The sequence below is a fragment of the Falco peregrinus genome, chromosome 14 (genome assembly GCF_023634155.1).
Source record: "Falco peregrinus isolate bFalPer1 chromosome 14, bFalPer1.pri, whole genome shotgun sequence".
In the NCBI taxonomy this organism is placed as follows: Eukaryota; Metazoa; Chordata; class Aves; order Falconiformes; family Falconidae; genus Falco; species Falco peregrinus.
In genome coordinates, this window is record NC_073734.1 from 12,625,192 (window position 1) to 12,652,121 (window position 26,930).

General features: G+C 37.6%; 1 protein-coding gene and 1 long non-coding RNA gene across 3 annotated transcripts in view; one reads left to right on the plus strand and one right to left on the minus strand.

The window, feature by feature from the left end:
• Nucleotides 1-26,930, minus strand: part of LOC129785638 (uncharacterized) — a 112,667-nt gene that overhangs the window by 51,061 nt on the left and 34,676 nt on the right. The window lies entirely within an intron of this gene.
• BEAN1 (brain expressed associated with NEDD4 1) overlaps nucleotides 1-26,930 on the plus strand; it is a 62,736-nt gene that overhangs the window by 5,051 nt on the left and 30,755 nt on the right. For both annotated transcript variants that reach the window (XM_055818647.1, XM_055818645.1), the window contains one exon: nucleotides 9,883-10,017. In XM_055818647.1, the coding sequence (XP_055674622.1) occupies nucleotides 9,883-10,017 (135 nt within the window). The remainder of the gene's footprint in view (nucleotides 1-9,882; nucleotides 10,018-26,930) is intronic.

A 26,930-nucleotide genomic window follows, 5' to 3' on the forward strand; every position in this document is an offset into this window, starting at 1 on the left:
ACTGACTGCTCTTGTACAGGACAAAGAGACAGTCACACAGGCAAAGGCTATGCAAGCTAATACTCAGGAATGGAGCCATGTGACTTCAACCACACAGTACAAAGGCAGGTTGACAGTTTCAGCATTAAATGGAACTTTCTGATCAGAAATAAAATTTGCTATTAGCTTTGTTGCTTCAGATGTTTCTACAAGAAACGTTGGATTTTCTTTGCAGTGTTTTTAGCTTTTGATCAGGTAGGTATGTTCAGTTTTTAAAGTAAAATTGTCTCTAGAAAATATTGATGATGATTTGTATAAATCATTATTAATCAGCAGTCATGAACCTCAATCAGTGTTTCTAATACTTAAATGAAGGGGGCCCAAAACTGTCAGAGAAATAAAAAGGCAGACAAACGGTTCTACCCGAACTGCCCTGCCTTCCTGCATGCAACTGCCACCTCCACCTCCTCCCCAGCAGGTCTGAGAATCATCTCTGAAGACACTGATTGTAAGCACAGGTAAAAGCAAAGAAATCAACTGATTTTTCAATCAATTATCCAGATTGCCAATACGTATCAGCTATTATAAAAAGATAGTTATTTTACAACTACTGACTATATAGTTACATATTTAAATATTATTAATCTTTACTATAACCATATTAACCTATGTCTCTGCTGTTGCACTTAAAAGCACAAGGAATGTCCAGAGATACGGAAAACACTCATCTGGACGCATGGATCAGGAGAAACAAAACTATAAAATATTCAGACAGCATTTTAAATTCCAGCCTTAAGATTCATGTGTTATAACCCTTATAGATCTTACAAACTTACTCTTACTAAACAGAATTACCTCACAAAATCAAGAAGGAACAAAAGCATTCATACTGTGGCTCTCCTCTTTCTGCATGAAAGCCCACCTAAGCCAGGCACAGGGACATAGTTGCTACAAAGGAAAAGTGCAGAAAATCCTGATCCTAAAACCTGTAGGCCCTTGAGAAGACACTTTGTATGCTGTCCCTCAGCATTTGCTCACACAGAGTAACAGCACAGCTGGCTGCCAGCTGTGTTGTCATTGACTACACTGCTGCTAGCTGTGCTCCAAGACCCCAAGACGATGGTGGAAGGTTGAATAAAGTTTTACTTATAAACAAGGAATCTTTCTGTACACAATGAAAATAAAATACTGTCTCCACTGCTGCATACTAGAGAGTCTGTAGCTCTTGTTCTTGATGGCAAATGCTGTATTTTTCCCAGAATGGCTTCCAGAGTCAGCCAGTTTAACACAGCTGTCTAGAGGCCCAGTACTCAATGAACATAACTTCACGTGCACATGCACAGGTGGAGCCGAGTGCCTCAGTTCAGACAGGTGAAGAAACTGGGTGATTTTGTGTCTGTGCAAGTATCTTACAGTGGTTCTGTTGGCTGCACCAGACTTGAGACATGCAGAAAGACAAGAGATTGCTGCAAGCCCTTGCATGACAGCTGTGCTGTGAGCTGGTGTCCTAGAGAGAGTACATTACGCTAGGAAGTTTAAGAGACAGACTTAAATCTGCACCAAGACTTCTGCACCCCACAGCAGCATATTCCCTTGCCCTTCTGGGATGCCTTGACAAGTGTCAGTGATCAAAGCACCAACATTTACCACCCCTTACCAGTCTCTCCCTTCTGTAACAGAGAATGCCAGAAACCATGTCTGTGATGGCAGGCAGTGAAGGAAACACACTGTAATTGCCCCCCTCTTCCCTAAGTGCACAGCAAAGTTTAATCCCCAGAATAATCTGCTCTTTATTTTCCTTCACTTATTTTTTTCTCAAAGTGTGGATATTTTCTGAAGGCACCAAAGAGGCTTCCATCTGTCTCTCCTTAAAGGCATACCCTGGATCTCCCTACAGTTTTCCACATTGCACTTCAGGCTTTAATGACTCCAACTGTGCAGAAGGGAAAGGTGTTCAAATGCCTCCAGAGCCACACCTCAGAATTCTTTGTTCTTCTCCCCTAATAAGTCTTATCCCGCTCAGTATCTTTCTGCCATCAATTTATTTTATGATGGCTTGAAATCATCTGTTACATCAAGAATGATGGTTTCACCTTTTCATTTGTTAGACTGGAATCTGCACTAGGAAGGTATCAATTTCTCTCCAAGCATGACAATTTCTCATCCATGGTTATGAGGAGGTAGGCTGACAACTCTAAATCGTTAATTTCCACTGTAACTACTGACTTAATGATTTTGTTTCAGCAGCTTCTCCCAACTCCTGCCTGCTGATTATATTTTTTTGGTGGAGAGAATAATAGATCAGAGTTAATACCTATGTAACTACTATGCAAGAAATACAGATTACAGTCCAACTCTACTTGCTATCAAATAAATAGAAATGATGCTTTGGTTTTCGAAGGGGATCTCATCAAACTGGTACAAGCAGCCATGCTGAGAAATGTCTCAGAGAAGAGTAGGGGGGAGGTAGGTTTTAGAGGTGCTGAGCACTATTAATTCTGGCAGTCTGACATTTCATTATTATATAATGATTGTATTTGAGCTGTACATTCAAGCACCTAAAAACGTACTAGATGCCCAGATGCCTTTATGCAGAGCATCTTTCAAGGAGAGGTGGACACCTAAATGATTATGAGCTTTTGTAAAGCCTACTTTGAGTCTCTGTCCTCAGATGCTTTGAAAATTTGGCCTCAAGTCCAGAGCTGGCAGAAACAAGCAATCCATTTGGCTTTAACAGCATTTATGCAAACAGTGATTTTAGCTCCAGGACTTCATACCTGTCTTGCTAGAACTTCCTGAAATCCCTCAGACTGCTTTTTAAAAATAATGACATTATGTGACATTGAGACACCTACAGTCTTCAATGACCTGTGTGAAGATAATTCACTGGAGGATATTCCAGCCAAAGCCAGTTGATCACTGTTTATTGTTAATGCAAATACTGCTTCTACAACACTTTGGGTTTTGACCTCTTTAATTCTAAATTTCTTATCTTTTATTTGCTGGTTTTAGTTGCAAGGATGTTAATCCCTTTAATTCTATCATTAAAATGAGGATTTTCCTTTCAACAATTGTTTTGCTTCCTCATTAGAAGCATTATAAAAAGAAATAGTGAAATACATGCATTTTAAAAATGTTTTACTTTGGAATCTCTCCTATTGGCAAGTAATCTTTTTTAGTTCCATGGTTTAAGAGAAGGAGCTCTGTAAGCATCTGATCTTTACAGGTTTTCAGCATCCTAGTTTTATTCCTAGCTGCAAAATTGTTACAGGATGACTTCTACTTAAAAGACCCAACTAAAACTGAAGCTTTATTGTTCTAGGACCCACACAAAATAATTAGATTTGTCCTTCCAGATTGCAGGTGTCTAAATAACACAAAAGGTGGGAGGAAAAAAAAAGGTTGGCAGAAAAATTAATTGCTTTATATGACACAGCCATTTACGGAGAAAGCAAGGCTCTCCTGGCGCCCAGATTGGTATCTGTCCATTACTTGGCACTGACTTGCTAACAAGCTACTGCACTAGTTATTTTCTCTTGGAGCATCTTTGTCCAATCCCATACCTGTGTTTATTCTTGGACTTGAAGAAACAGACTTGCTGCAAGACAATCTCCAGAACATTTATTCTGCTTCTACTTTTCATATGATTGTTTTATGTAGCTGTATTAATTGTCCACATACAACCTATTGCCTGTCAGGCTCACACATGATAGAGAAATATTCTGAAGTTACACTTTATCTCAACGTTCAGTTCCCACTTACTCAGGATAGAAAAGTAACTACAGCTGGCCTGTACAGTTCTTCTAGTTAGATCACAAATACAGGTGGGTCTCCCTTCCACTGGAGAACCCAAGAGATACATAGAAATGACATATTTTTTATCAGAAAGTTACACACTTATCCTGAAACCAGGACAACACTTCAATCAGTAAAACAGCTTTCTGAGTCATTCTCAATCATTTAATGGGATGCTTCCAATTTTTAAACATTTAAAACAGGCCCCAACTTACAGAATGGGTTAAATCAGGAATTTCTACAGCAAGGACTCAGGATCTTAAAGAGGTGAGCTTTACAAAAGAGATCCCACATCCTCTAGGGGAGAAAGTAATACAGCATGTGGCAGAGCACCCAGCAGACTGCAAAGTATTTAGTCCCAGTTTGAAGATTAGTTCTTACTAGGATAACTTCATACTGAACTTTGCTTCTAATCCACACTTAGCCATCTCCTTTTATTAGCACCGTTCAATATTTTGGGGTAAATGCTCCCTATTTATGATTATTTACAAGTTAGACTACTGAGGTACACGATGGCCATTTTCACTTTCCAAAGGCACACAGTATGCAGCCAAGTCATTGGCCCAAACAACTGGCAAAGGAGCACAAAACTTTTTTTAATAAAGTAGGTTATAGAAAGCCCAACACAGAAAAGAAGAAACTGGAGTTTTTAGAAATTTGTAAACCATGTTTCCTTGTTGTCATCTTAATGTACTGCTCTGAAACTTGCCTCTAAAAGGTGCGGTGATTAGGCAGCCTACTGTGTGATCCTCATTCCCTGTTCAGCAAACAAATGTAAAAACCCTGCGGACTTGAACAGACAATAAAAGCTCTGAATGACAAACTAACACTCCCGCTTTGTTGCAGGTACCATGTTGACAAGTAGCCAAACAATATCTAGTAATTTGGTATTGTAATTATAATGCTGCCTCAGAGACACATCAGGAGAGGAATGTGAATCCAAAGCGATTTCTGTTTTGGCCTGGAACTTGGTGCTAGAGAAAGAACACACATAAGCTGCAAAGAGGAGCAACAAAGAATGGCTATTTGGGATTACTTTTATGCATCATTTGAAGAGTATGTTAAACTATGCTAATAATCACACTCCTCACACTAAACACATTCGTGGAATCAAATGTTCCTTTAGAAAGAATATGGGACATTCAATAACAGATTGAAAAAACAGTTAAAATGTATTCGTGCTATTGTTTGTGTGCTGGACTGTGTGCTGTATAGTACTTTCTTAGCATCAGTCCAATCAGAAACTGTCCCAATGTTCAAGGAGAGCACAAAAGCAGAATACCCCAACAAAGATTTTGTATATACAGACACTTTTAGAAAAGACTTTGCTTTTAGAACAGCACAATCCTAAATGGAAACATGAGTAGAAACTGTTCTTTTGCAACTCGATCCTGTTAGCCAACCTGAAAGGTGTCTAGAAACCTGATAGTAGTCTAAAAGATAAAGAAAAGAAAAAAAAGAGAAGGAATAAAAGCTACGTTCAGAGCTTTCAGAGCTACATCTCTGCTTCTGATTAAAAAAAAAAGTTTCTACTGATGAAGGAAGCTGTAAATTGGAAATTTTCACAAAGCTGGAGACATAAGATCATACTTCAGGAGTGCTAGAGCATCTATAGAGGTAGAAAATAAGAAATTTTTCCCAGATTTTCAAACATAAAACTATGATTCCCAAATACAGCCAAGAACAGCATGGTAAAATGCAGGGCTAAAGGTATTAAGTATTAAGGTATAAAAGTATTAAGGTACCTTAATAGTATAGAAATGACATATTCTGTCTGTCCTCTGATTTAAGGTTACTGTAAATTCCTTTAGTTGCCGTCAACGCAACTAAGGAACTGAGGGGCACAAGAAGTCACCAGACAGATAAGAATCTGTCTTCCTTAAATTGTGTTTTGCACAGTATTCTGTGTCATGCTCATCTAACTCATACAAGCACAACACAGCATTAAGCATCAAACTAGCATGTGCCATGTGTTGCTTATTCTCTCATCCTTTTGCCAAGCTCAAAGAGTTACTAAATCATCCCTGTGTCACTGGAGGCTCCTTCACCATGACTATCTTCCCACAGCTGGCTACAAAGGTTTCAAAGCCAAGCTGCAAGCAAGAACGAGGAATAAGTTTTTGACAAAGTGCAAAGGGTTACGCTGCAGAGAGTAGTCCCTGCTGGTGGATGATATCAGGGCATTATCAGACTCAGTGGTTGATGCAAGAAGTGCGTACCCACTTTAACAGATATATATAACTCAAAGGTCATTTGAATTAAAAAAAAAAAGGTGATATTGCCAACATAGGAAAATACAAATTTGGATAATATACAGTAGCTCTAAACTATCACATGTAGTTTAATGGTGCAGGTTAATTTTCAACTTGTGGATTAATTTTATGCATCACATTTTCATAATATTGCATCTTAACCTAAATTTGATATGATCATTTTGATATTCTTAAATTACTAATTTTCACTTCATAAATCCATTCAAAGGCATGCTGATTTAGAATACAAACCTTGAAAACAATCAACATACCATTGCATGGCACACTCGGGTTGGGAACAGGTGGGCTTAGAACTGGGAAGTGTTTCTCTGAAACAGACTTTATTAGCTCCCTGGCATCTGCAGAAAAAAACTGTTTTCAAATAAATTTTACTTCAGGGTAAAACACACTTTAAAGACAAAACACTTTGTGCTAATCTCTATTGAGATAGAAACATAATCTTGGAAAGTAATGCATCTTGTCACAAATGAAACTATCTGTCTCAAAAGAATTTTCATTGCATAGAATTTAAACATTGTTATTTGTTCAGTCAGTACCAAACTGAATCTGATGCCTACTTCTGTCTCTGCCTCCTGCATGACTATAGGCCTGTGCCTCAGTTTCTTCCTCAAAAAAACATTTACATATTTTCAGTCTTCGTGGGTTTCTTGGTTATTTTGCAGCTCACCTTGAGAACAGATGAAAGATTTGTATCATCAGGATTCACAAAAGACAATTTACTTTCACTACACCTGGGAAAATTTCCCAGGAAATACAGCTTTATGGGATAGGTTTGCACACCCCCTTTTTTTTAACCATCATTGTCCCCCACTGCTTTTCAGTCAAAAAAAAAATTGGATCTGCCCATATAATTTCTTACAGCTTGCAATCTTAATGGTTCTCCCTAAAGATAATAAAACATCGCAATGGTTTTCTAGCATTTTCATAAAAATAAAATAAAAATAAAGTGACTTAGTAGTTCAACAACAACTAGCAGAAACAGAAAGCATATTATTACTTTCTGGACAAGAAAGAAGAGGCATTTAAGTGACCTTTGAAGTAGAGCCAGTAAAGCGGTGAAAAGTAAAACAGGAATTTTATTTTGCAGGAACTGTAGAAAACTTTCTTCTATCCAAAAAGTAGTGAAATCGTAGCCAGTGATAGGGAATTGGTTTGAGCTAGTAAAAACAGGAACAGTGAACAGAAAGAAAGGGTGTAGACTGGAGCAAGTCCAAAGATGTTTAAAATAATTAGGGCAACTTCAAACTACATTCCAAACTAAACAGACTTTATGGAAGATACAAGTAAGTGAGATGCATGCCAGGACCACTGATTCCAATAAATTTGCTAATATATTATATTTTGCTTTTGCATAATTTTCTTCCAGTCAATTATGTTTTGATATTTGCAATGACTCTGTAACCAGTCTAAAGTTAACAAAAGTTGTTCCCCATTTACACAATGACTACATCTGGTACCACAAAGTAATTATTGCTTAACTGCTTCTTCTGTAATATTTTAACTCAAAAAAACCCCCACCACCAAACCAAAACTAACAAACAACAACAACAACAAAAAGTCATCGGACCAGAATCCCCACAACTTTAAGCACTGGGAATTCTATGCCATTTTACCCCAAAATTGTCTGAGATGCCTACCAGAAATACAGTAGTCATTTGGGAAATGTACTGCAAGTTGTTCTGAAAGTATAAATTGACATGATCTGATTATTGGCTTCTAGACTGCAGAGCTGACAGGTACAAGCGTACAATCATAAGATTTACTTTAACAGAATGTTGTCAGTGCTGGTGGTATTTATTAATGCATTTGGGGGTACTGACATCTTCTACTGGAGCAGCTATGTGCAGAATTGGAAACCATGAACAATTACTCCAAACTGCACGATTTCATAGCTACGAAGGACAACAAAATGGTTTCAAATTAAAAATACCAGCTGAAACCAGGACAACTGGAGAGCAAACAAAAATGTGATGTAGCAGAACTGCCTGTCTTCTGTTGGGTACCAATTTGCACACCACACTAGCCTTTCAAGGCCTAGTATTTTTCAAGTTGGGCTTGAACTTCTATTTGCCTGTATTTGTAATGTTTTAGATTGTTCACATAAAGTAACCTGAACACTCTAGAGTAACAGCTCTAACACTCTAATGAAATTTAAAGCTGAATTCCAGAGTCTTTCTGCACAAAGGTCTTCCTTGCCAAACTTTAAATCTTTTTATTTTGTTACTAATGAACTACTTTTTGTCTGTTTTACTTCTTTCTCTTTCTCATTATTGGAAGGCCCTACAAAACCATGCAACCAAATTATGTCAGTGTATCCATTTGCACACTCAGATGCACTTGGCAGAATAGGGTTTCCTTTTATCTACCATCAAAACAAGACCAGTTTCAATAGCACTACTGATGAAATGTGGAAAAAAAATTTATAAAATAATCCCATCTTTGAATAATGTAGGAGGTTTTTTCCCCTCTTTTCCTAGGTAGCTTTCTGACTTCCTGATCCCCATGAATTTGTTTGTTCCTTACAGTATGTTAAAAGATTTTTAACCTAACAAACTGAAATACACTTATATAACAAGTTCTTTTTCAATTATTTGCTGTGTGTTTTAGATGGTATGGTTGCTAATTGGCATTCCGTGGGATATTTTGTATTGTGCAGTTAATGTGTCCAAAAAAAAAAGTCAAGATATAATCTTCCTTGCATAAAGATTCCCCAACTCCTTTTAAAATTTTGTATTATGCAGCTGCTGTTTGAATGCTTATGGACATCAAACAAAACAGCTGTTTTGAGTAGCCAGTGAAAGCTAAACACCTGTTGCTTGCTGGCATTGCATTTGCCAGGCGTACCCGCAGCACTGCTGCACTAGGAAGGGTGATCCTGTTCAGATTTAAGAAGTGATGACACTCCCAACCAGCACTCTCATTTCTTGTGCAAATATGTTTTGCACAGAAGCACAGAAGCATGGCCTGAAACCCTACTTTTCTTGTTACAGAGCTTAGACTGGTATCATCTCTCCTTTGAGAGTTGGAAATTCCTGTTCATGCATGTGTGTATGCATAAAGATAAAAGAAACCACAGTACACTATCAAAAGGCAAGATAAAAATTACTCCTTTTCCTTCTTTCTAGGCAGAGATGTGTGATTCAGTTTTTTACTCAGCCCCCAAGAATCAACAGTAGGCCTGGGAAGCATCTTCAATCTTTCAACTGAGGAGCTAGTCAAAGATTTGGCTTCATGCAGAGCTGCAGACCCTACTGTATAGGATTTAATGTCTCTGCAAACCCAATCTAAGTTCATGTCTCCATAAATTTACCCAAGGCTTTACTAAGACGATTCAAAAAATCCTTCCCCGCTCTATCAGACTGAGTTCCTACCCTTAATTGTCAAACTGAAAAGGGATTGTGAGTTATACTTACAGCTAAGAAGCCCTTAATCCAGTCCTTCAGGTTTATGCAAGATAGCAGATCTCTTTTTTCCCCCTCATTTATCCACTTTGTGTGTTAAGCTGGGGCAAAGGTGGATTATTTGGGTTTGGATGTTAAAGCATGTAAGTCAGTAGGCTAGGTGCCTCAGAGACATGGTACCCTTGTAATTTCTTTGGTATGCTTCACCTAGACCTCATCTGTCTCAAACACTATTTAAATGATCAGCAACAGCAGTATAGGAAATATTTGTCTGAGTCTGAGACCCTTTTCACACCTGACAAAGAGGAAAGAGTGTTATGATCCACACAGGGCTTTCAAAAGCAGAAAGATTGACTTTCAGGAGACTGTGGCTTTGTTGCTTAGGATGGAGTTGCTTGTTACACAAATTTATCTGTTGTTTCTCCTCCTTTCAGATGAACAGCACATTCTGCCTTGTAAGAAAGAAGAACTACAGTGTGGTGACGGACTCTGTCTCTTAAACTGGCTGCGCTGTCACTATAAGAAGGACTGTGGCAGAGACTACATGTCCATCAAATTAACATGCTCAAGTGAGTTACCCTTCACTTTCCTAAGTCATGACACAACATCCTACTAATGTGAACGCATTTGCTCACCAAATTGGTAGCAATATACAGTTCTAAACATTAGATTTGATCTGGCTTTGCTGTTGCAAGGATATGGATATTTAGAGGTTTATTTATTCATATGTCTAAATCATTTATAGTGCATGCTGATTTCAAGTAGAATGGTAGACAAATACTAGCAGTAGTGGGAATGGAAGATTTGGTCGAGTTCAAAATGCATTAATCTAATGTATTGTGAAGACTGCTGCTCTGGATAGCCAGTTGAGGTGCAAGAAGAAAGAAAAGAAAAGGAAAAAAAAGCCTCAAAGGCAGTCACCATTGGTGGAAACAACTAGACACTGGCAGCTCTGTGGAGCAGCACTGCTGGCCAGGCCCACTCCATTTGCAAATGTTAATGTGAATACACAAACAAACTTCCAGCCAATTGCAATAATATTTGGGCAGGGGAGAGGTAAGATTTACTGTCAAGTCAGAGATACCTAGTGTGTTTAAAAGAGACTTAGGGCAACTTTTGTAAACAGTGCAGAGAGTTTTAGCCATTTGGGTTTAGAACCAGATTTGTTGCAAATAAGTTGAAAGGTGAGTTGGAGGAGCTCTGATGAAAAGTGTGCTGTAATCTCAGCAAACTTGGTGATGTAGCCATCTCAGCTTTTTCTGTTCCTACTTTTAGCTTGAAATGCACAAGTAAACGTAACGAGCAACAGTTTTAACTCTTGGAACCTTCCTTGTAACATACCCGTTTTGTAACTAGCAACATCTAAGAGGATAAATTACTTTCAGACCTCTATTCTACATGATACAAATAGAAGGTATCACATACTGCTGTCACTAATTACTTGCCAGAAATATTTGCAGACTTGGCCGTTTTAGTCAACACATCATTGTACACAGGAGAACATAGTAGCAATTCTGCAAAAAGACCAGAAGTTAGAACAGAGAGACAGATTGAGAGCTACTGGCAATACACTTCAGATGAAAGTAAACAAATGAGTTTTAGGAGTGAGCCTAGTACGCTCCATCCTCTAATTTCATGGAGGCAAGATAGAGCTAATCCAAAGTAAAACCCTCTGAAACATGCACAGTGTAGAGAGCAGGTGTCAACACCATTTAGTCTCCAGATCCGTGCTTGTCACAACCCGCTACCTGCTTTACAGTGGAGTTCCAGCACTCATGCAACACAAGCACTCTACAGAATTGATCATAGTCCATTAAGTAGAGCAGGATTCAGGTCAGATCCATGGAGCATGAAAGCTTATGAGTTTATAATGGAGAATTCAGAAGGGCTACAGTTAACATGCATGGGAGGACATACAAAACCTGAATTTAGGCAAGACCTCAGGTTCTTATGCTCTTAATTCCTAATCTAATCAGCAGATATTAGAACTAGGCATGTGGTTTGCTTTTTTCGCTGAGAAAACATATTAAGTGTGGTTGTGGAAGATTTAATGGAAACACATCAGTTTTGATGGTCTTGCATCTTGCCTGTATCACATGAAAACCTTTCACCAACTTACATTGCACAGAAGTATATGTTATTTTCTGCCCTTCTATAAAGTGCATAAACTAAGTAGTGAGTGGCAACAAGCTCTTTTTAATATATGTAAATATGTATTTTTTCTAAATGCAAAGCTGTCATTCAGTGCTAATAAGAAAAAAATACAATGACAACTGAGTAAAATAGAGTCAAATAGTCACAGATTTGCTTTGAACATGTTACAGTAGTTAAGAGCTCAAAAACACAAACCCAACATATCATTTGCAGTAGTTACAGAAGCACACACAAATCAGAAATTGCCTAAAGGAAAAATTCATTATTTTTCCTTGGAAAGACTGATTTGTTCTTCACAGATGAAGCTGAGAGCAGAGTGTCATCCAGCAAGACACTAACACCTGTCACTTTATATATACTTCACAGACAGAGAAATGTTTCCGACGAGTGCCGAAGCACCTTTATCATGTGCTGGTTTTGCTGAACAGCAGCAAGACCTGTTAGAAGATCAGTACCAACAGAAAATCTACACAGAATGACTATGCAATTAGATCAGGTGTACCATTTCCTTCAGTCTCATACTGTCCAGAATAGCACTGCTACCTAGTAATAAAGCACAAGGCAGTGACAGAGCTAGATGGAGTTCAAAAGCTGACAGATTTCCATAGGCAGTTAGCATTTGCATCAGGAAGTCACATCTGAACATGCAGCTAAATAAGCACATGAAAAAAGTACTTGTATATAAAAAAATAATCCTTTTCTGACTAATCTATAGGTAACGTATAATATATATATCAGGCTGTGTGTATTTATAAAAATAGATATGTATCATCTTTATTCTTTTTCTTTCTATATATGTGCACAATAGAGGCACTCCACATGAGTTACTTCTTGTTCTTATTTCTAACTTTCTGCTTTTGTGATACTAACATCTAAACATTTAGCCCATAGGTTAGAAAACAGTTTCATTCATTCAGTCTGTTTCATCCTAATACATTTTAGAATTTCTTGGAAGGATCCAAGAACCTGTGGTGCCCACTGAAGGCAATAGTCATTTAAAGCACTACACCCTTGAGCCATAAAGCATGAATCAAAATATCAGGCTTTTAGATATTAGTTACCATTATTCTTTCTCATCTTAAATGTGTTACTTTTAACTTTACAGTTTATGCGTTTCCATTCAGTATTTTAATTTTATTTTGGCCAAGAAAAATTCATCTATTTCATATGAAACCCACACATAATAAAAAGAACAGGTACGGAGAAGGAAGTGTAGTTCGCTTATTGCATGCTCTTTTATTAAAGCACTAGTAAGAAACATCTTTAAAGCTTATCTCAATCATACAACCTATCCAATGATTACCTTGTGTGTCCTTGGACAATTTGTCATGCTGTTTAAGGAAGCTGATTAAAAATGCAAATAGATCTATCAAATGAGAATGTTGTTTTCTTCTTTTGATGTTTTCAAGAGACATAGGGACTGTCACTTTTTATTTTATATATATATATAAATAGTACAAATTTACTTTCACATTATTATTTCAACAACCTGAAAACCTTTTGGTAAGTGGCATTAAGTCACTTAAACTTGTTTTTTTAACAACAGGTAAGTGCAGTGTACTACAGCACTACAGCTATCAAACTGTCGCTAATAAAAAATGTATGGCCATCATCTCCCCACATATGTTTAGAGGCCACATCTGCATTCCCCCACACTCATGCACACAAATTCCCAGTGAAAATTTTGACCTTCTGCTAAATTTCTGTTTCTTCAAGGACAAAAACTGACAAAATATTTTCTGAGTCAAAATGCTGGTAGTCACCAGCGTCATTGCTACTCTGTGTATTTATGAATGCATATTACTAGCATGCAATAGAGCCTGCTACTACTTGTAGTTGTGATGAAACAGGAAAGGAGCTGTTGACTGGGCTTTTTTTTTTAACCCAAACAAAAGCTATAGTCCAAATTTCTGCCGTGCAATATGGTACTCCTAGACTAAAAATGCCTCAGTGAATGCTAAGCAGATGTTTTGAAATTGTTTTCCATTGGGGTGGAAGTTTGGAATTGTCATGATAAATCATAATGCAAAACTAGTATACAGACAGGTTAAAATTTCCATTTTCATCATGTTACAAATTAGTAATTTCAGCATAAAAAATAAGAAAATAAAGTTATATTCCACCTTTTGAGCTGTCTGTGAAAACAGCCCTTGTCAAAGTTATTCTTAGCTATGGAAACTGAAAATCGTGACATGCTGGAATTTAAATCCCTTTCTATTGCTTAAAGTAAGTTGTTGGAGTAGTGTTTTTATCATCAATGATTTTATGCTTACAGCCTGAAATTATGCAGAGGGCAGTGAAAAGCTTAAGCACGCAGCATTAAATGTTATTAAGATTTGAGAGGATCTTCCACGGTGTACAGTTCTTCATCTAGCATTTGTGTGTATCCTGGGAGCTGTAGATCAGCTCTTGCCTCCAAGCCAAGCTCTGTCAGTTAAAGACTGTGCCATCACAGTTGCTCACCTCCATCTACTAGGAATCATCCTCATAAACCAGTTGATGGAGCACTTAAAATGAGTACTCCCTAATCTGGTGACAACACCAGCTAGGAAGGATAGGTTTATATTTAAATAGGGGGGTTGGATCAGCTCCTCAGATTTTGTCAGCAGCTTATTAGGAAATTGTCTGTGAGCCTCAAGAATTAGAGGGAGAATAACCCTTGGCAAAAGGAGAAAAACTGTCACAGAGAAGAGGGTAGTATCTTCACAAGCATCTGTTCTGATTGAAGCATAGCTTGTTGAAGCTTGACCCTGAGAAAGTAAGCCCGAGATTACTTCCTGAGCCTAAAATTCCCGAGTAGGAGGTCCCCATTATACTATATAGAGAGCAAAGTGTCCATAAGTGCCGTTCAGATCACAATCCTTGCTTCTCATGGAAGGATTGAACATACAAGCATATACCACTGCACTCAACAACAAGCAGATTAACCCTCTGAACCCTGCTCACAAGACTGTTTTCCATGTAATTAGCAAAGCGCTTTTGTGATACGATCAATTCATTACATCACCAAGCGGCTGGTGATACTGTCACATAGTGCGCAGACTTCTATTTCTTAAATTCATTATATGGAATATTTATCAAAGTCCAAAAAGAATTTCAATATTGATAACATGCTTTACTGTGTTACTTCGTTTTACTCTTTTTATTTTAATTTTGTTCCGCTTCCTTCCCCCACCTCTGGCCTTCTAAAAACCCAACATACCTTTTAGTAAAGCTGAAACAGCAGTAATAGTACTGTTTCTATATGACAATTAGTGAATACACAACACATAAACTATAAAGAAAACACGTATCTTTTGGAACCATCTTGAAAAACCTGTACAATACTATTACTTTCAACCATACATCAACACGCATCAAACTAGAAAAAGAGAACCTTTTCAGGATCTTCTGAAAAGCAGTACAGTTCACTCCCCAGTAAACACCTACAGTCAGGACTTAGATACTTAGCTGTTTCTACTCACAGGCAAGTCTGTCATCAGCTTTTGAAACTGCAGAATTGTTGGTGGACTACAGCTATACAGGGATTCCCAGGGAAGCTGATCACATGCAATTTTATTCGGCAAAGCTGGAATAAAACAGCAATTCAGTCTCAGCTATCAACTCGTATAATAGAACAGTCACCTAGAAGAACTGGGATAAAATACAGCCACCAAAGTAAAAGGAAGGGATGTCTTTCCTATTGCCCCAAGGAAATTATCCCATCAATCTGAAAAGTTGTCAATCGTTCCTATCAACACTAGAGCCCTTAAAAATGCATCACAGAAGCATGGTGGTACTTAGGTTTAAACTCTTAGCTCTGACGTGAATATTCAGGCCTTTAAACAAACACGCAACTTCAGATTACAGAATCCAAAAGCATGGAAGGTTGTGCTTTGTGCAGGTTTAAAAACAAAAAGCTTTTCCATAGTATACCCATTAGAAGTTTATTTGTCCAACAGTTTTCTTTTTCGGTCTGAGAAAGCCTTTTTTCTTTACACAGAGAAATAAATGGCCAAATTCCTCAGTCTGTTATATGTGCTCACTGTGCATGTACATTCACTGCTGGGGATTTTGGATGTGTCATTAGCTAAGGAAAATGTGCAAGATCTACTTCTTAAACACTGGCATTACATCAACCGCAGAAGCAGACTAATGACAGAGTGAAAGGGAAATGACTTTCAAATCACCTCCTGCCCACTGTGTCGTTATTGCCTGACCTAATAGTCTGGATTCACGTACTTAGGCGTTGGGAGGGAATAAAGTGAGAACCTTTTGTTCTAGTATGTCTAAAATCAGATACAGTAGCGTCTATAATGGGGGCTCCTTCTACCAGTAACCACTACCATGTGGTCTCAGTAGTCATTTAGAGTGAGATTGCTTTGTATCAACTATGCAGGTAAGCAGGATCTCAGAAATGGGAAGGGCAAAGGAAAAAGAGATGCTAAGAAAGGAGTTCAGAAATAAATACCTAGGAAAGGGGGAAAAGCAAAACTGACAGTTCTTTCTCAACTGTATTACAGCAGTCTTACTGCCATGTAGCTCCCTGAAATCTCTTGTGGCTTACCGCTGTAAGACACAAATGAGGCCATGGTATTTTAAGGATATCCAGCACTGTTGTGGACAGTCCAGTCACACTGGAACTCTTGACGTTATTATTTGTCCAGTTACGACCAAATGGCAGAGACATTCCACTTTTCCTATTTGAGATGGTGAGAAAGATTCCAGAGGGGTTACACACAGAATAGTAGTTATAGAGGAAAGATGGGCTATAGAATTTTAAGCATCCTTTCAGACAGGAAAAGCTTTGCAGCTAGCCACAGTAGTGAATTTTTAAGGGAAGGGAAGGGGAGAGAAGGGGAGGGGAAGGAATCAGGAGAATCTTGGGTCCTCAGAATCAACATCCACAGTACCTACTGAGAGTAACAGTGGTGAGTGATGCTATATTCCAGGAGAGATGTCCATCATATGTTGAGCATCCTGCTACAAGATGGAAAACACCCATGCTGTCACCACTAACCATGGTCTAGTTGTGGCAGGAAAAGCCTCAACAAGTGGTGGAGCAAACAAGAAAAATGTGGGATAAGTTATTTTGAGAGGAAGGAATCTTTGTTGTTCTGTAGCACCTTGCACATCCAGTTTCCTAACCATGGTTTCTAGGCGTTATAGTAACATAAGTAAAGAATATCAGTACCAGTCAGTGTGTTGAGCCATAGCTCCAATATTCCTAAAATGTCATTTATGGCATCACAGTAATCGACAAGCTACGTGTGTGCATTCATAGAGATGATTCTTACACAACCAACCGTATATGCTTACCAACAGATGATGTGTGCATACACATACACAAAGCTCTGTAAAAGAGATGCTTTAACTCAGAAAGAAAAAATAAACTAGGCATTAATTTCATATTACAGAGTTATAAGTCCCCACAATTAAGTTATTTTTTACCCTCCACAGTTATCTTGGCTTTCAGAGACAAAATAGTTACTACCTTAGCTTACTCTGAGAGCTTAATTTTAGCATCTAAGAAACAAAACACTGGCATAAAAGTATGTCTTTTAATGTGCACCTACCATGAAATTCGGCCTAATGGGAAAGAATATGAACTATTTAACGTGTATTTGAAGAATGAATATATTTGCCTATTCCTTCCTGTATCAATCAACCAGAATCACCACATGAAAACATGCATTCTTGTATCTTTCTTCTTCTCTCTTTCTTCCCCTTCCTTGGGCTCCCTTTTCTTAACTTGACTGGCAGTGATTTTTCACTGTTAAATCCTCTTGAATCAGAAGTAGAACCACCGCTAAGTCTTAACAAAGGCATTGTACTACACGTACTCAAGGAAAACTGCCCTGACAAGCAATGCAGGGATTTGTTCCAGTTGAGAAAACAAGCTAGTATTTCCCTTGCTGTAAAAGGAAATCAAATCTATAATCTTTGCTCAAGGGTTAACCATACATTTCTCAGAAAATACACTCAGCAAAATAGTGTTGACCTGTAGCACTTAAGATGTTCTTGCCTTCACCTACTTTTTCCACTCCTCTAGCCAACCATTTAGCATAGAAGCTTCCATGCACACAAAGAATTTAGCTGTCTTTTAGTATCTCAAATTACCTATGTGCTTAGGGGTTTTTTTAAGGCTGTATCTAGAGACTTTCCTGAAACTATGAGAAAGTAGTATTAAAGGCTAAAATCCTGCTTCAGATTTAAACATACATTTTCATGGGAGCCAAAAAATCTGCCCCACTGAAGCCAAATATAGTCATAACCTGTGCAATCATTGTTCCCATTTCCAAAAGTTACATGACTGGAGTCTTTTGTACCAAAGAAATTGTCTTTTATGTCACTTGATACTTCTTTTTTTATTATTGAAGTAATTAAACACTACATAAAAACTTAAAGTAACTCTGTCATAAAGACTTTACGTAAGGCTCATTTTAAAAGGAGCCAGGTTTATGTTTGTTCTAAAAGCTGCACCTACACAGATAACCCCACACATTGCTTTTCTATTAAGTACCACAGGCCATTTGGATTAATAATCTCCATCACTCTCTATGCAGCTTTATATAAAATCATGTAAGTAGTCCTGCCTATGGAAAGCTGTATCTAGATAATCCTGCCTAGAGTCAGCCAGGATGGTTAACATAATTTTGTCACGAGACAGTTGAAGGAAGTATGTTTGAATACTCTCCAGACTTTGATTGGGGACAGTTCTTGTCAGAAAAGCAGATTTCAAGGGAGGCATGGTACTGCTATTTAAACAACTATTAGATTAACATAACATCGCTTGAGATAATAGAGTGACAACAGTCACTCTATTTTAACCTAATGAATGCATTCTTTTGTTTCCATTGGTTCCAATTCCATAAAATGTCCTTTTAAAGTTATTCTAACTGAAGAAAAGGAATTTGTCATTTCACAATCTCCTCGCAAATTTGTATTCAGGCTTCTCCTAGTCCTTGCAAACAGTTTCAGAGAAGGTATAAAGAACCTCTCAGTACAGGTTTACATACTCTAGCTTTCCAGTGGAGACAGACAGGTACTCAGGAAGGTGACTTGATAGAGGTTCAGCCTGCCCTGTAGATGCATCCAGTCTTTTCTAACTGCCCAAATGGTAGACCTAGAAAGTAGTGATTCGTAAAATAAGCTCCAAAGTGAAATTCCAAAAGTGGGTGAATAGTTGCCCTTAATCTGTGCGATACTGTCATGTACCACTGAAATACATATGAAACCTAGTTTTAGTGATCTGAAGGAAACACAAATGGAAGGCATGTTGGAGGCACTGTCTTTACAGGAAAGAACTCCGAAATCAAGAGACCCAGTCTGTCCTGTATCTGTCAATTTCTTCCCAAAAAATCATTTCATCTTCCGTTAACTTCACTACTTCTCCTAGCAAATGTGCATAACTACATTTGTCAGCTTTGAATATTGCAGTAATATAGGAATCCTAGCACTCTTATGAAGCAACAGAATTATATTCCTTATATTCAGGAATATCTTTATATTATATTTATGTTATATATTATATATATTACATATTATATAATATATATTATATATTATATAATATTTATATTATATAATAGCTTCTCTATTAGGAACAACACTTCAGCATCCCAAAAATAGATAAAGAGAGGGGGGAAGGAAAAAAAACCACCTGTCTGTATCTTATTCAGGGGCACATTAGTAAATCAGTTCTTACAATCTTGCTGACTAATTCAGGCTTCTTAAGACATCAAATTGTTCATTGTAATGATAATTTAAACAATCTTTGTCATGCAATTAAGTTCTGAATTCAATGCTACTTGTTACTCTTATTTCTTCTTTCTTTGTTTACTTAAAAGATGATGCTTTGGCCTCCAGTTTCATTTCATGAATGCTCCAAAGAACTGAAATCTCTTTCTGTTTTATTATGAAAATTTAGATTGTTGCAGAAATTACTATCTACTCTTTCCCTATTACAACAATATGCAGCCTTCTGCATACAAAAATGCTTTTGCTGGACTTGTTTATAAATTTAACGTGCTACCTTAGTCTGGGTTACCAAAACTAATGACAACAATATCCTCTTCTCTTACAACTTTTATTCATCCTTTCTAAGGATTAATTTGAAAGACTGCTTCTTACAGTGTTGTTGTGTTTATTTAGCATATTTTTCTCTTATTTGCTGACATTAAATTTTATTTAATGCATATTGTATTGCCTGCTGAGGGTCAGTATTTGTTAATCTTGCCCGGTATAAAAATCCTACTCACATTCTACCAACTTCTGTAAGCAGAAATGAACAATGGACGTAATTGAAATAGCCCTCAAGTAAATGTTAATTAGAGCAGAACTTTTATCTGTATAATACATCTTTAATTTAACAACTTATCTTTTTATAAGCATGCAGCAAAAAAGAATAGAGAGTTTAGAAAATAACAACAAAGCATAGAAATCTGGCATACAATAAACATAGAAGACAAGCCTGCACAGCTCTGGCACCTTTTGTCTCCTAGCTAGAGGAATTAGCAATGGCTAATGGAAATCAGTAGCCTTAAGAAAGGAGTATGATCAGGTACTATTGAGCAAAGACGCCAGTGTCAGGTCTTCCTGAAATGGGACAGTTATTCTGAGGATGACCTCTCTTGCCCCATGAACTTAGAAAATATTCAATTCTGCTAAATACATCTATTTTCAAGGTAGAGATAATAATACTAAGTTATTTGATAGGATATAAAGAATTACTAGTTCAGTTTCATAGTGAGAAATTATCAGTATTATTGTGGTATTTTGAAATATATTAAAATATTTCTATGTGTGGTTGCATTTTTTTCAGGAAGAGAAGCTCAGGTTTAAAAGAGCAGTTTCTATCAAGGCAGCTCTATAAACCCACAAACACAGACAAGAAACTACTCTAGGAGTTATCTTGATATGCCTTGTCCTTCATCTATAATATAAAGTCTACGAATTTTAGAAAAAGCTATTTTAAAACATTTCAGTAATTTTTATTATAACACTTCTACATACAAACTTTCAAAATGACAAGACAAGGAAAAGAACCCTTCAGCTAGGCAAATACTGTTCCCACAATGTAAATAGGCAAAACAGTGAAAGTTTTTGAATGTGCATCTCAGTGTTCCCTAAATTGGAAAATTTTGCATGAATAAAATCAAGAATGCATTTACAGTGCATAAACTATGAACATAAGCGCTTTCCTGAATTGAGGCCTAACTTCTTTTTCCACATTCTCTTTATTAATAAATAGCAGAATTCAGCTTTTTGGCACACTAGCTTTAAGAAACATGAGTTAGAGGGGAACATTATATGCAGTAAAATTGAGAAGATGAAAAACACAGAGTAAATAGAAAACAGGCAGTAGGGCCAGGGGGCATAAAGCCTCCTTGAAATCCTAAATTCAAATATGCCTTAAGTCACGACTGAAATAATTTGGTTGGTTTCATCTGAGTGGCTAACAGAAGAAGCTTGTTCATATCATCACATTGCAAGAAGTGTTTATAGCTGCCAGACTTTGTTCCAGAGAGAAAATTAGCAAATAAATGTGTGTTATATATAAATACATAGGTAGGTTAGGAAAAAAAAAAAGTAATGGTAGAAAAAAAAATATTCTCCTGATCCATCTTACTAAGCATCATTGGAAACTCTCATAAACAACAGTAATTCACAGACCTGGTAAATGATGTTTATAAATGAATGAAACCCTGCAATCTCGTCAGTCCTTCTGCATAGGAGAGCCAGAGAAGCACACAAAGTGGTATGTGAAAGGAAGACTGAAGAGTTCAGTCTAACTCAGATGATGCCTCTGGCCTAAAGCACTCGCAAGTCCTTCACCATCTTTGTAACACTGCACTTGCTCTAACAGTTAACATGGGAAAAAAAGATTCTTTGCTGGGAATTAAGCATCCTATTATAACAATTTCAGTGCAATTACAGGGTTAGCCTTTATTTTCCATGGATTCAGTTGTCTGGCCCCAGGAGTGCTAGAATAATTTGAAATTGAATTATGTACCTGTCTGGGATTATGGATCTGCTTGGTGCTTGTAGGTGAGCCCTGCTACTGCAGCATGGCTCTCCAGAGCTGCATCAACTTCGTTGTTTGTGTTTCTGCTCTAGAAACAAGGCCTAGGGACCTGCGCAAGGTCAGGGTGTTGATTCTACTTCCAGAACAAAATTGTTGTGGGGAAGGTTTTTATTCACACAGTGTGCTTCACACCATGGCTATAAAAAGTTGTGGTGACTTAACTCGAGGAATGGTGCTCTACCAGATGAGGGTCCGGAATGATTAATGCTGGCGTTGCTTCCTGTGTGCCTTTGCTAGTGAAGCCACCAGTCTGCTACTAAGAACAAAAACAAGCCATTCTGGGGATTCTCCCAGGAAAGAGAAATGTCAGAACTGACACGGTGATTGCAGTAATAAGCTGTGTTGGCAAAATTCTTGTAGATGTCACCAAAATGTAAATGAACTCCACTGACTCAGGAAAGCAATCTCCAGAAGAGACTTAGAACTTAATTGCATTTAGCAGGGAATTACAAATATCATTGTTCTCTCTCCTCCTCTCAGACTGAAACTGTTGGCTCAGCATCAGCAGTGCAGAGATGCATTTCTTTTTCTTGAAACTTGTTTAATACCAAGAGAATAAAATCTATAACCTTGTGCTTGTCAGCTAGCTCTTCTTAACACATACTTTGCTGCAGAAATCCTGATTCTCAATACTAGGAATGTAGTATATGATATAGTACAGCAGAAATGTAGAAGTACATAATTGGTACAGAAACAGAGGTCAGTCAGTCGATGAAAATACAAGACATGTTCATTATGTCAATAAGATACAGCGAGGTAAGTCCACAAGCTTTTGTTGAGCTCCAAACAGTTTCTTGCACTGAGTACTACCCTGGAGATACTAGTCAGCATGGTCTTCACAAAGTACCATAGAAACCCTATTCTAGAAATAGTCTGTGGAACATGAGTTAACAAGAAAGACAGTAAGTTTACTTGATGATAAAATTGCATGAAAGAGACAGGTATAACACAACATTTTAATTTTTCTTGTCTGGAGAAAGGAAACATCAGGATAAAAAACAAAATACACAAAGATAGTAGAGGAACATTCCTTACATTTCCTACTTTTTAAGAAATATAAAGCAAAATACGAAAAATTCTAACAGGCATAAGCATCATACTTTCACTGTGAAGAATAAATAACACAATAAGCCCCACTACAGAAGAGATCAAAGCATCGGGGGGGGGGGAAGAAAAACCCCCACCATGTTGCTATAGCAAGTATCTTTTCTCCTATTTTCTATCTTCGTATAACCCATGTAATATTCATTAGAAGGAATTGCTCAGCTCAGCTTAAGAAAACAGTGTGCTGGTAATTCATCCCTCTTCCACAGGTCATAGAAAGTGCAGGAAAAACATGCAGATTTAGAACGTGACTTAACACAGAGCATAACACAGAGATCATATGCCACAGAAAGCGTCAGTTGGGTTGGATTAAAATCACAAGGCAATTCGAAGGAGAGCAGAGTTAAGGTATTGCCCTTTGGTTGTTGACTTGTGAAACGCATTGAGTTAAAGCAGCGCTCTACGCAAATGCATTGGTGTGTCAATTCACAGCTTCAGTGTAACGATCTGTCCTCAGAAGACAATGCAGTTTGAGCAGTGCCAGCCCTTTCAGTCGGCACACAATAAAGTCTTCTTCTGACCAGATTGGATCATACTCCTACTAACAGAGGACAGCATAGAATTTCATGACTGAACAAGCCAGTAAAAAGGGTCCGTGTGTCTCAATGTGCTAAAATTGCACACACTTAGTTTACTGTTTGGTCCTTGAGAAATTCACTTGTCTCATGAGAGATACTAATATCCTAATGGTTCAGTGTTTGGTAACGTGCTACTCTTTACCACTAACACCATGCCTTCCCTTTGTAAAAAGAGCAAGCATTAAGACTTTGGATGCCAAGTTCCTGAGACAGATCTTCTCTACCTGGACAGAAAAAACTACATTAGGTATATACATGGTGGATTTCCAGTCACGTAGCTGTCCATTGCACTGCAAAGTCCAGCAAGCACCACATCCTCCCCACTGTGCAGGACACTTTTTTATCCTAACAAGGAGCTAACACAAAAAAGACAGCGTTCCCCCAGCACATCTTACTGACACCCTGCTCATTTGGAATCCTACCTCAGTGAAGTGTCTGCTTTTTTGTAATTTCATGTTTGGGAATAATTGAGAGATGAGCAGATAACTGAGCCAGTGCACAAGATAATTTGACTGGACATAGTATTGATTCCTCCTATAAAGACTCAGGAACTAGTGGTGAAGACTTGTTTGGATAGGGTAGTAGTAGTAGTCGTTCAAAAGAAATTACAGAGTACCCATGCTTCATCAGTGATATCTACCTCATAGTCAATGTGAAAGTGAAAAAAAAGAAATCTTGTGCTAAATTCATCAGAGGAAATAGGACCATAATTCATACAGCCATAATCATCTTGACAAATATTGTAAATTAATGCATTATACATTGTTTATTACTTTCTATCTCGGTCACAGTCATTTTCTAAGGTTCACATGGATATGTTTCTCTTGCAGATCTTTTGGGTAATCAAACACTGAGAAAGGGCAACATGAAGAATAAACATACACATTATTGGGCTATTTCCAATCTCTCTTCACAGATAGGGTTTATTTCCAAGTAGCATATGAGATGAACAGGAGCAGGGACTTTCAGAACCAAAAAGCTCACTGAAGAGTCTTAGCACTTTCTGAATCAACAAGGTTGCCCACACCTTCACAAGCATTGAGTGCTTGCAAGCTCAGGTATATTGTTAGCAATGAGGCCATCTGTTTTTATCATCAACCCTGCCTTCCTTGGCCCAACCCTAAAATCTGGTATTTTAGGAAACTGTGCAGCAGCTGCTAGTTAGAGAAATCTGTGATCTCATCCCCAGAAGGACTTAACAAGATAGTATTAACAAGTGACACAGTAAATATGAATACATCAATTATTTTAATAATCCAAACAGCATGATATTTCTTGTATCATATGCTGTCAGCACAATGGAGATCAGAGGATCTAAAGTGAAAGTCCCTGCACTATACGATATTCAGCACAGCCTTTAGAACAAATTGTAGTAGGACAACATGCACAGGCTGAATATTATAAAGCTGTAGGTGTAGCTCCATAAAACATACTGGTTATCCTTGTTAACATTTCTAGCACATTTCTCCAATTAATACCACAAGCAGAAGCAATTCTAGAAGGTGGCAGGGGTCCAAACAGGATTTTATTTTTGCATAGTGTTCATACATACCTTCCTCGGTAAAGAATTCCAATCTGTTCCTTTATCTCCACTAGCTAAAAAAATACACAACACAACAAAAACCACAAACCAAAAGCACACAACCAACCAACCAGCCCACACAAACCACCAAAAAACCACACCTAACTTCAAGTAACAGTCCTTTACCAATTTACAATGGAAGGCAGGACCTCTCCCTTCTTAAAGTCAGGAACAACGTATCACTGTAGTACAGTTTCAAGACACTCACACCACTCTTGATTAAGACCCCTCAAAAGATACCTTGTGATACACAAGACAAGAATGAGTAGTTAAAGGAACTACTTGATACATGTAGACATTTCAAACCTTTCCCATTCAATGTTTTTCCTCAAGCTTCAGGACAGTGGGCACTTCAGATTTAAAAAAAATAAAATTAAAGCCATCATAAAAGTATCCACTTTCCACTGCTATTCTAACTGGGCATTTTGCCAGTACAATTATATCTAGGATATGCTATGAAGTCCGTGGTTTTATAAATTCTGGGAAATAGCTGTTCACCTGCTAGTGCAAGGTAGCATATTTATTTCAAAATTGCTTTGAGGTGATAGAGCAATTCTGAGTTTACATCTAGCCTCTACAGCAGATCAAAAACTTTCTGTTAGCTTTTAAATAATCGAAAGCTCATCTCAGCTTTTTGCATATTTCACTTGCCAGTTATGATAATCATCAGGAGTTCATGCTTACATTAAAGCACAAGAGCTTTAAAGAGAAGACAGTCACCTTTCCTAAGCTTATTTTTGTTCAATTTCAGCAAATTAATCCGTCATTGCATTGCTCTTGCTTTAAGCAATTGAAGTCTAAGGCTTCCATGTTGTCTTAGCATTCACTTGGTTCACTTATTCAGCTGACACACAGGCTGGTGATCTTCAGTGGAGGCCTCAGATTTCAGCCGTGTGTCTCACTGGACTTTGGACAGGCGACCTGTGGAGATCGCTAGGGTAAAATGTGAATTCCAGCCCTGGGGTTCAGTCATGGTTGTTGTTACTCTGTCCCCTCCAAGAGCCATAGCACCTTTTCACAGGAAAGAACCAACTTTCTATGTTGTTCAAAGCTCTGTGGCTGCTGTTGGAAGAAATTTCCCCCAAGGCTTTAATTGCAAAGTCATTATGAAGATAGCATCCAGCACAGATGACACATATCCCATTGTATTTTGCTAAGATTTGATACTTCTCTAGTAAGCCTGAAGCACCATTTTCCCCATTTTATTACTTTCAGTGCTACATCAATTTCATGAACAAGTCTTTTTCAGAATAGCATTCACTTTTCTCCTGCTCACATATTGTATTTCTACTGTGTCATATAAAATAGGACCTGTTTTCGTGCTGTCAGTTTCTTCACAAAAAAGATCGTTGTCAACTAACATAAAGAATATATAATTTCAGGTTGCTTTTAATCTTTGAATGTCTTTTAATCTGATTGTTCTAAGAAAGTGAAGATGTTCATATACTCACAGCAGAATTGGCAGCGTGTCCAGCTATCTCACATAAACATTAGTCCCCATAAGAGCAGGTGCATACAATTTACATATGTAAATTTAGCAATATCTTTAAGATGGTGATAAATTCTTCTAATGTGAACTCTTTACATCACCCTCATACTGAAGGACATTCTGAGTTCTCCTGTACTGCACAACTAGCATGTAATATATACCTTTTTGGTAGGGAAGAATTATGTTCAGTTAATTTTAATAGAAACACCTTAACGGGCCACATCACATGAATCCTCTTGGCCTCTTTATAACCCTAACAATGTAACTCTTACCTGCCAGCACAGTTCAAATAACAATTAAGGCAGGTAAAAGGAAACTGAAGAAGGGGTTCCTTTTTTTTTTTTTTTTTTGCCAATCTTGTTTGATTTGTTAATCAACAGTTATAAAATCCCTGCTGTTAGCAAGTATGTAGGATGAAAATCCCTTTGCAGTCATCAGGATAACCAGGAACAGAAATAACTTTATTTTTTCTGTTACAAAGTTGTTTATACCTTTCTCCATATATTTGC